This window comes from Callorhinus ursinus, unplaced genomic scaffold (genome assembly GCF_003265705.2).
Source record: "Callorhinus ursinus isolate GAN/ISIS: 27379988/994484 unplaced genomic scaffold, GSC_fseal_2.0 scaffold10, whole genome shotgun sequence".
NCBI lineage: Eukaryota > Metazoa > Chordata > Mammalia > Carnivora > Otariidae > Callorhinus > Callorhinus ursinus.
The window spans coordinates 20567152-20578366 of record NW_027397072.1 but is presented as its reverse complement, the minus strand read 5'-3'; the positions used below and the strand labels follow the sequence as shown (position 1 = coordinate 20578366).

Sequence of the window (11215 nt, the reverse complement as noted above, 5' to 3'; positions counted from 1 at the left end):
TGTGATTGTGCATGTGCTATTGCATATGTGGGGTGTGTGTGTGTGTGTGTGATTGTGCACGTGCTATTGCATATGTGGGGTGTGTGTGTGTGTTTGTGTGTGTGGTGGCACAAAGGCTGTCCCCTCTGCTCCCCCTTCTGAAAGCTCAGCACTGCCTGAGTGACCAGCACCTGTTACGGTCACACCTGGCTCCAGTCCTGCACCTGCCCCAGCACCTGCTCCCAGACATGCCCCAACTGCTCCAGCCTCTTCTGTCTCTTTATAGCCCATCTGCAGTCAGGTGGCCACGGCAGGGCCAATGCTGGGGAGAGGACAAGGGGCTCCTTCCTCCAGGGGCCCCCACTACTCATTGGAGACCCTGGGGTAGCACCCTTCCAGAGTCCATGACTATTTTAAGAGACGGGGGCCTGGGGAGGCTGGGATACTGCCAACTGCTCACAGGGTGACCTGCCCTGGAGACGTTCCACAGGCTCACAGCTTTGGGAACTGACTCCCTGTGGCATGGAGGGGTTCACTTCCAGTTCCTCCAACCCAGACCATCAGCTGTGGCGACGAGCTGTTGTTCTGGACACGCAGGGCTCCCTGACCCCGCTGTTGCACAAAATGTGGCAGGTGATATACTGGGGTGATGAAGGAAAAAGCCAGCGGCTGAGTTCTGGAACAAACCTCTGGAGAGTTGGGCTGCTTGTGGGCATGCTGGCCACGTGTCAAGTCTCTTCGCTCAGGCTCCTCCTGCCTTCTCCCTTCCCTTCCCTTCTCCTTCCTTCTTTGTCTCCTTTGAACATATTCTCCGGTTTCATATAGCCTCCCCGAGTTGATAACACACCCTTTGTGTGCAGAGACCCATTTCTAATCGTTCTGCACCGAATCGCTCCCTGACAAGACTCAGCGCAGAACACCAATTCACTGCTTCCTGGCCTGCGCACCACTCCAGCGGTCTGACGTTGCGTCCCGCCTTATCTTCTGTTGGCATACATTCACGTAAATGTCTTTGGGATTTTATTTGAGAAGTTTTCTTTCTATGTTGATAAGTGTGTTTCTGTGAGTTTAAGAACTTGATAAGTTTGAGTCTGTGAATGTAAAAGCATATTCTGTAATTCAAGATGTTTATCTGAAAGCATTCACTGTTGGCACCTGGCTGGCTCCGTCGGTAGAACGTTCGGCCCTTGGTCTCGGGGTTGTGAGTTTGAGCCCCACATTAGGCATGGAGATTACTTAAAAGAAATAAAATCTTAAAAAAAAAAAAGAAAGCATTCATTCATTCACTCATTCATTCACTCAACAACTGTTTATTGAGTGCTTACTGGTCCTCAGGCAGTGTGGCAGAGATGCAGCAATGAACAAAACGATGCCTCCTGGCCTCCCAGAGTTTACATTCTGCTGGGCGGACAGGCAATGAGTAAGAAACAATGAGCGTATTTTGGAACGTGTCTGAAGGGGATTGTGCTATGGGGGGGTAACTGAGCAGGGCGAGGGAGAAGAGAAGTGGGTGTGTGGGATGTTTAAGAGAAGGTGGTGTTGACCAGCAGTTATTTGAGCAAAGGCTTTGCAGGGGGAGAGCAAGTGAGCTAGACAGATCTACGGAGGAAGCATTCCAGGCACAGGAACAGACGGTGCAAAGGTCCTGTGGCAGGAATGTCCTTGGTGTGTTTGTCGGGCACTGAGGAGGCCTGTGTGGCTGGAGGGGAATGAGTTGGGGGGGAGTGTGGAGGAGACAAAGTCAGGATGCCAGCAGAGATCAGCCAATGTGAAGCCTTGGGCTTTTTATCGGCAGGTACATATTGTGATGGATAGTGGTGAGTGGGTGTGTATAAATGCACATACTCCTGAATGAAAAAGCACAGGGGTGTGCATGTGTGTATATGCGTGCTGTCCCTGACTCTGAAATCTGGTTCCCAGGACCATTACCTTCCATCTGCTCCTATTTTGTGCCCCAGAAGATTTTCCTTTGAAAGCACATGCTGGGAGCCCAGCTCTGCCCACTTGCCCACCTGTGTCCTGCCAGGTGTTCTTTCCTCCCCAGCAACGTCAGAGCAGAGGTAAATGTTGATGAGGTCAGACAGTGCACTCTGGGTTGGGAACTCAGTAAGATCCATAGATGCTTTTGCCATTAGCTGAGTGGGCCCCCTGGCCTCCCCTACTCACTTGGTCTTGATTTCCATGTCATCGTGGCTGGAGTGGCACATTTCACTGAAGCGGGACACAAAGAAGTCATAGCTCCGGTGATAGGATGGGGTGTCCTCTTCGATGTTGGCAAATTTCACAAACTGCCCGGGAGGAGGGAGAGAAGTACAGATGAGAGGTGACCCACTGTGCTCTTCACCTTTGGGCTCAGGGCTCTGGGACTTGCCATCCTGAGGCCCCCTGCCCTAGTAAAGCCATGGGACGTACACATCTGGGAGCCATGCATTCCAGGACATGGTTCTGCTCCCCACAGCACACCCAGTCTCCATGCCTCTATGGGTTCCAAATCCTGCTCACCCTTCCCATCTACACTACACGACTGGACCCCATGGCGTTTTTCAGCCCCTCCCCGCTGAGGTGAGCAGAGGATGGAACAGGTGAGGACAGGGGACTCTCTTAAGCTCCTGCTCCCTTCCATGCCCAGAGCTGCACCAAACACACAGAGGCGGGAGGCAGAGATCCACTGAAACAGCCAAAGCCAACACCAAACCGTATCTCAACACTTTAGAATGAATTCGGGGAAACAGGAACAAATCTGAAATTTGATTTAAAAATGTAATTCCATTTTATTGTTTAAAATTATTCATTCATTAATTTATTTTTAAAGATTTTATTTATTTATTTGAGGGGGGGCAGGAGCAGGGGTGGGGAGGGACAGAGGGAGAGGGAGAAGCAGACTTCCCACTGAGCGGGAGCCTGACACGGGGTTCAATCCCAGGACCCTGAGATCATGACCTGAGCCCAAGGCAGACGCTTAACCAACTTAACCGACTGAGCCACCCAGGCACCCCTACTGTTTAAAATTTGAGCCCATTTTTTAAAGTTTGCCAGTTCAGTTCTGTAAGTCTGGCTCAGCATTATCAGCTGCTGGATTCCTTCTGCCACCAGGCTGCACATTTGCAATTCTAAATAGAGACTTAATTTCGATGGAATCCCACAGAGAAGCAAGAATCACGGACTAAGTAGAGTTAAATTGCTAAAAATTAAGTGTAATTCTTATAGGTTGTTTTGTTTAATGTTATAAATTTAGTACTGCAAACAACTCAAAAGATTATCCTTATAATAAAATCTATTCTCCATTATTCTGTCATGTAGTTATTTAATTTTTATAAACATTTGTTGGTTCTAAAAGGATATGCTCTTATTTCTAAAATTATCTAGTTAATGCATTCATAATATTCATTACCAATTGCCAATCTGTTTCTCTGTTTAACTACTCAAAATTTGTTAACTTTTTCTGGATGACAATTAGCAGCTTCCACCAACATTATTAACTATTCCTTCACTAATAGATATACATTTATTTTCTGCTGACTGATAAAATCTCTACATACAAAGCAGATGAGGAGATCCTTCTTTCCAAGTTAACATCTAAAATGTATACATCTAGTTGGAAGTGAATATTCTGATATTAGCAATAAATCCAAAGGACACTGCTTGCATTATTGATGGGGTTCTGCAGAAGAGGCGAAGTGGTAATCCGTGTGATCATAAGATCATTGATTAAACATAAGTTCAGGAATTCTAGAAACAACAATAAAGTCAGCCTTCAGCTGCGTGAACTTCTTAAGCCTCGCAAAGGTTAGAACACAGAGGTAGGCTGATACGGAGGCTAAAGAGAAGTTTGGGCTCACTGCTGCTCTTACTGACCGACAGGATGATCCAGGGCTGCACTCCCCTCCCCACAGCCGAAGCCTGGAGTGTCAGGGTGTCCATCTACTCAGAGGGGACGTGACACAGATCTACCTCTCATTGGCAGTGTGACTTCTGAGTGGGACATTTAACTTCTCTTATGGTTTGCTTTTCCCATGTGTAAAATAAATACTGCAGTCATCATTCACTAAGAGTCTTAATTTTTTAAAAAAGATTAAAAAAAATTTATTTGAGAGAGACGGGGAGAGATTGCAAGCACATGCACACAAGAGCTGGGGGCAGGGGGAGGGGCAGAGGGAGAAGCAGGCTCCCCGCTGAGCTGGGAGCCCAATGTGGGACTCGATCTCAGGGTCCTGAGATCATGACCTGAGCCGAAGGCAGACTTAACCGACTGGGAGCCACCCAGGCACCCCTTAATTTTTTTTATACTGTATGTACATCACATATGATGAGGCAGCTTAAAATAAGACAATCTGAGTGTATGCAAGAGAATATGCATTTAAAATTATTAAAACAAGACAGAAAAAAAGAGACCATAATAAAGAGGGAGAAATAGTGAAAGATTTTGTCTCTAACATTTACTGACTGTGTAGACTCAGAGGGATGTCAGGAGGATGAATATGTCCAGACCTCATGTTCACTGGTTTGGGAGTTTGGGGGGTGGCAGTGAGGAACGTGTGGAAGCTCATACATGTCAGGTGCTACCCTAAGCATTTTACACACCTCATCTCTTCTTCGAAGGACTCTAAGAGAGAGAGAGATTATGGTACAACAGAGCCACAGAGCTCAGTAACTACACGATTTGCACCACCAGCCCCAGACATGCTGAGTCACTCCTGGAGGAGGCCCAGGGGTTTACCTTGCAGCACGGTCGGTCCCAGGAGACCTGATAGGACGGTCCCCATTCGAGAAACCCTGCCGGTCACTGATGGACAACCTGGCCTCCTGTCTCTGCGCACCGCCCCCCTCTCCGGACACGGACGCTTCTCTGAACTGATGCCTGATCTCTGAGCAATGTGACATCAAGTACCCCTGCACTTTCAACCTTGGCTTTCCTCTTCTTCTAAACCCCGTGAAGCCATGAGCAGGCCTGACCGCCGGTCAGGGGCACGGCCTAAGCGCTCGCTCACGCCCGGTGTTGTTAAGACTGGCAATTACCCGTGCTGTCCAGGCTGCTAAATATTTTGACTAGTATCCATGGCTGTAAGGTTAGAATTGAGATTACAATCAATTTTTAAAAAACCAAAAATTCTGTGACGGCCACTCTGGTAATGCGGGATAGAAAACAGGCATGGGGATTCCTTTTCTACACCCAGGGGTGGCCTTTCTCTAGTTTCCTCTGAATCTGTGCCCACAGGGCCAGCCCCAGCTGCTAACTGCACTGGAAAATGCCCTCATTCTTCTCTTCTGTGACTGTCTGCGTCCTTGGATTTTCACGCTTCTGCACTCTTCCTCCCTGGAAAATTAGGTCTGAGTCTTCTCAGATTTTGCTTTTGACATGGGCGTTCTTCCATTTAAGTAGACAGTGGTCCCCCCTGCACTGCCTGGGCCACAGTTGGACAGCCACCTCCTCACTCTGCCTCTTGTCCCCCGTGTGACTGTGGACAAGTTGTGAAACTTCTGAGCCGCTGTCTCCTCATCAGTGAAGTAGGGACACTAGGACCTATGTCACAGGGTGGTCACCAGGATTAAATGCGGGGACGTATGCCGAGTGACTAGCACAGTGCCTGGCTAGCTCAGGAAACAGTGCTGCAGGGACCGTGGTGATGGTGGCCAACTGTGGTCTGGTCCATCAGCTCCAGGACTAGGCAGCATGACCCTTGTCCTTTTCATGTCACCAATACAGGCCTGGCCAGGCAATCACAGAGGAGGAGCCCAGGTGGGCAGTGTGGACCATGCAGGCAACACACCTCAAATGTGATGCCTGGGGGTGTGGAGAGAGGGAAACTAGTTTTCGCCACCCCCGGGCGAACTGGTGGCTGAGGGTGGGAGTGAGGACCGCAGCAGAGGGCAGGGGGGTAGGGGGGATGGCCACGCCCCTCGAGGCACCTTTCAGGGGCTGAGGTCCTGTAGTGCAATAGGGCAGGACCGAGCACAGCACCGAGGGGCAAGCGGGTGGGACTATGGAATAGCCAGCAGCCATCCCTGCAAGACCAGGGACAGATTGGCTGAACATTCACTTTCTTCTCTTTAAAATGCGCATATCGGGGCGCCTGGGTGGCTCAGTCATTAAGCGTCTGCCTTCTGCTCAGGTCATGATCCCAGGGTCCTGGGATCGAGCCCCACATCGGGCTCCCTGCTCAGCGGGAAGCCCGCTTCTCCCTCTCCCACTCCCCCTGCTTGTGTTCCCTCTCTCGCTCTCTCTCTCGCTCTCTGTCAAATAAATAAATAAAATCTTAAAAAATAAAATAAATAAAATGCACACATCGTCTCCTAGGAATGTGAGTAAATTAGAGATAATTAAGAAAAGCTCCCCAAGTTCCTGGAAAAACAGGAACTCTGTGAATCCAAGTTTTAACATTAGCAAGGTTCTTATTTCTAAGAGGCTTAAACTTTTTTTTAAGAGGTGGAGGAAGGGCAGAGGGAGAGAGAGAATCTTAAGCAGGCTCTACACCCAGTGCAGAGCCTGATGAGGGGCTCGATCCCATGACCACGAGATCATGACCTGAGCCAAAATCAGGAGTTGGATGCTTAACTGACTGAGCCACCCAGGCATCCCGAGGCTTAAACTTTTTTTTTTTTTTAAAGCTTTTCTTTATTTATTTGACAGAGAGAGACACAGCGAGAGAGGGAACACAAGCAGGGGGAGTGAGAGAGGGAGAAGCAGGCTTCCCGTGGAGCAGGGAGCCCGATGCGGGGCTCGATCCCTGGACCCTGGGATCATGATCTGAGCCAAAGGCAGACGCTTAACGACTGAGCCACCCAGGTGCCCCTGAGGCTTAAACTTTTTATGGGTCCTACAGGATTCAGCAGTGCACCATCACTGAACAAGTGCTGGCTGGGGCAGTGTACAAATACATTCAAGACACCACTCAACAACCTGTGGTCTGTTCTTCGCATGTCTGAGGCTCTGCTCATTGCCCTTTGTCATCCCACCTGACCAGAAAAACACATTTCAAATACGGTTGTGGTGAAGCTTGTTTGCTTTGGTTTAACTCGTACCTTGTTCTTTTGGAAGTCAAAATATTCAAAAGGCATGGGCCCTGGAAAAAGCTATTTATAGAAAGGAATTTGTATCAGGTGGAGCCACACCAGGTCCAGCCCATCTTTACTGCTGGACGGGGATGGGAGTGATATGCCAAAGGAGCAGCTAACACCTATATTCTAAGTCATAACAACATTAAATATTTCTATGGCACCTGCAGTATTTCTGTGGCACCTCACACATCCTGAGTTCCCTGGGGCTGCATCACGCCCGCCTCTGCCCCTGTCTTCACACTGCTTTCTCCTCTGTGTCACATCTCCTCCTCTCTCTTATAAGACCCCGTGACTGCACTTAAGGCCCACGGGGCTAATCCAGGATAACTTCTCCATTTCATAATTCTTAGCTTACTCACATCTGTAGAGACCCTGTCCCCAGACAAAGTGATGATCACAGGTTCCAGGGATTGGCACATGGACATCTTTGGGGGGGGGGCATTTTTCAGCCTACCAAAACATGCGTTATCTGATATAATTCTTAGCAAACCAGTGAGTTTTGCAGGATCTATGTTGCTCCCATTGTGAAGATAAGGACAGCGAGGCTCTAAGGGAGCACAAGCGAATTATTTCAGGTCAACCAGCTGGGATAGGTGGGCCTGAAACTTGGGAATTCTGATACTCTCATGCTCTTTGCCCTCTACCAGTGGTTTTTAGAAATTTTAACGTGCATTGAAATGACCTGGGGAGCTTGTGGGAAATGCAGACTTCTGAGCCTCCCCAGGACTGGTGAACACAACTATTTGGGGAATAGGGCCCAGGTATCTGCATTCTGAAGAGCCATCCCCTAGGCAACTTCCAGCCTGGAGGTTCTGGGGCAGCGGGTCTACAGACCCTATGTCCTTTGTCCCTTTACTGGCAAGCTGGACCAGTAGCTCTGGAAATGTTCCCAGTCAACCTGGGAAGGAGACCACTTATGCAGGATGCTGGGAAAATATTGGTAATGGAGGTCAGCAAGGCCGGATAGATGGCCATCTCCTTTGAAGACCACCTCCTTTGAACTAAAGTGTTCGGGTTTAAACCAAGGGTTGGATAGGTGACTGGGCCTTGGCTTCATCTCTGAGGCCCCAAATGGCCTGGGGGGGGGCGGTGGGCCGCAGCTGCCAACCATTCCATTCCCATGTTCGCCGGGACTCTTGCTCTGTTAGGAGGTCTGGTGATGAGACTGCACTTACTGCCCATCCTGAACCTCCCATACAGAGGGTATGTGCCCTGTTTATTACATTATGGGTCATGTAAAATAGATAACTTTTTGTTACTAGGATATCTGAGCGTCCCTAGGAACCCTTGGTGTGATAGCTTGATAGAAGGAGCTTCCCTCCCTCGAGTCTGAAAGTATAACTGCTCAGACACGCCAGCCCCGATGGCCTGGTCGGGGAGTGTTGACCCGTGGAGTTCCCAAGGGACACCTCCTAGAGAGCCCACCCCAAGCTGCTCCTGAGGCTTCTAGAGGCTGACAGGAACCTTTGGTAATCGTGGTTCAGAGGGTCAAATTGGGGTGCTTCATGGGGGCCCTGGTCAAGGCCCCACACCCACTGAGGAAGTCCACCAAGACCTGGCAGACATGGGGTTGGAACACTAGGGTTTCATGTGAGGAAGGCCTCCATTCCTCTGAGAGACAATAGAGGCCTACGGTTATAGAAGGGGTCTGGAGCCAGACTGCATTGCTGAGTCCCTCTGCCCCCACTTACAAAGCTTGTCTGCCGCAAGTTACTAAAGTTTCTTGTGCCTCAGTTACCCCATCTGTAAAATGGGGCTAATAAAGGCAGTTGTCTCAGCAGCTTGGTGTGAATAGCCCATCCCAACTGACAGTTGCAGCCTCATTTCCCCTCCCAGAGCATTTTTGGCTTGCTACAAACACTCCCTGGATTCCCACTGGGTCCATTTACCTGTGTGGCCGGTCACTATCTTTTAAAATGCATGATACAGCAGGGACTTCCTGTCTGCTTTGCTCCCATTATTGCTAATTCATACCTTACAAATGGCTTTTGTTAAAAAAAAGATTGTGAAATAATAAAGCTAGGTTTATTTTTGGTTTTATTTTTTTAAGATATAGTAATGATGAGGAAGGTCTCCATAGCAACAAACTGAAGATTCTTTTTTTTTTTTTAAAGATTCATTTATTTATTTGAGAGTGAGTGAGCGAGTGAGAGAGAGAGAGAGAGAGCATGAGCAGGGGGAGGAGGGGCAAAGGGAAAAGGAGAAGCAGACTCCCCTGCTGAGCAAGGAGCCCCACACGGGGCTTGATCACAACCCACCGGAGCTGAAGGCAGACACTTAACCGATTGAGCCCCCTAGGAGCCCCCAGTTGAAGATTCTGAACATGTGACACTTCAAAGGCCTCAGGCACTGCTAGGGCCACCCTTTCAAGATCAAAGTTTCAGCTCTTCATATACAACAAAGGGTGCCAGGCTTGCTGGGGCAGATCACCCACCCTCCTTGGCACAGGCAGGCGGGAGCCGCAGTGATGTGAATACTGAGGGTTCCTAAGAGCCTGAGTTAATAAAGGGAAAGCAATCTCCAAATATTGACACTGTAAAAACAGCTCTCCCCTGGTGTGGAAAATGGAAGCTGAGCTGGTTGGCCTCACTTCTGTGCCAGCTGAGTGTCTCCACGCAGAAGTTAACCTTTCCTTCCTGTACAGATGAGCCTTCTGAGCTGCATGACTTCCTGCCGTCAAGGACAGAACCACAGTCTAAAATGCTGGGCACAGACAGAACCCCAGCTCTCTCCTGAGCCTAGGACCGCAGGCTGTCTCGCTGTGTTCACCTCCCCCAGGAGAAATGGGAACAGCTTCTCAGCTTCACTGAGACAAATCCTACCTGGGAAGCAGATCCTGTACATTGCATGGGTTTGACTGTAACACCCCCTGCCTGGTCCCCCAGCTGCCTCTTGTTGATAACAACTTCTGGGAGGGCTTTTCACGAAAGCCAGAGAACCAGTTCTACTGTGATGTGATCAGGTCCTGCCAACGCCAGCCGAGGCACGGTCATTCCCTAGACCTAGGACATCTTCTCCTGTCTACCCACATAATGCCATCTCCTTTTCAAGACTCTTTGCAAAACTGACGTGGTTTTAAGGTCTCTTGGGAAAGCCTGGCCTTTGCTGCCCGAGAAGGTGATCGCTCCAGCCCCGAGCAGCCCCACGTGCTGGCCTGGTCAACACAGTCCCAGGGAAGTACCAGCTGCCTTTGTTCTAGAATCCCCGTGGTTTGCTGGTGCTGACCCCCCCACCATGACCTAAGCTGTGCACCCCATGCAGCTGACCTCATAACTCTGACTTGATCCACCTCCAAGGAGCCCACTTCTATCTAGCTCATGGGTTTCTAGCAGTGGTTTCTGCCCTGGTGTTGGATGGGGGAGCATTTCCAGTCTACAGATGACAGTCAAAACCACAAGAGCTGATGAATTGTCCAGGGGGAGCATACAGAATGAGAAGATGAGGCACCAACCGTGGAGACCACAGACATTTCAGGGGCACGCAGAGGAAGAGAATCATTGCAGGAAACTGTTCATTTCCAATTGCTGCTGTAATAAATTACCACAATTTAGTGGCATAAAGCAACACACATTTATTATCAGTGGTTCTGGAGATCAGAAGTCTAAAATGGGTCTGCAAGGCTGTGTGCATTCCGGAGGCTTCAGGGGAGCGTTTCCTTGCCCTTTTTAGCTTCCAGAAGCCACCTACATCCTTTGGCCCATGGCCCCCTTCCTCTACCTTCAGGCCAGCAGAGTAGCATTTCAAGTCTTTTTCTCTTTCCCTCTGCTTCCATCATCAATCACCTTCTGTCTGACTCTGACCCACCCATCTCCCGCCTATAACCATCGGACCCACCTGGAGAATCCAGGAGAATCTCTCCATCTCAAGATCCTCAACCTGATCATATCTGCAAAGTCCCTTTTGTCATTTCAGGTAGCATTCCCGGGTCCCAGGGATTAGAATGTGGACATTCTTGGGGGACCGTTACTCAACCACAGGAGTTAAGAAGGATGAACCAGGTGGGAAGAGCTGGGGTGATGGGGCCAGGGAAGTCAGGGGAGCCTGAAGAAGGTGCAGTCAACAGGGAGAAGTGCTATCAAAGGTAAAACATCAGCTGAAAGATGAGTGGGGAACGGGTTACTCGTCTGGTTTCCATAGATTTCTACTGGCAAAGACAAAATGTACTTTTAAAATGGAGAGA

General features: G+C 49.4%; 1 protein-coding gene across 4 annotated transcripts in view; it reads right to left on the bottom strand.

Moving 5' to 3' along the window:
• Positions 1 to 11215, bottom strand: part of EFR3B (EFR3 homolog B) — an 88563-nt gene that overhangs the window by 25927 nt on the left and 51421 nt on the right. For all 4 annotated transcript variants that reach the window (XM_073897082.1, XM_073897083.1, XM_073897081.1 and 1 more), the window contains one exon: positions 2146 to 2267. In XM_073897082.1, the coding sequence (XP_073753183.1) occupies positions 2146 to 2267 (122 nt within the window). The remainder of the gene's footprint in view (positions 1 to 2145; positions 2268 to 11215) is intronic.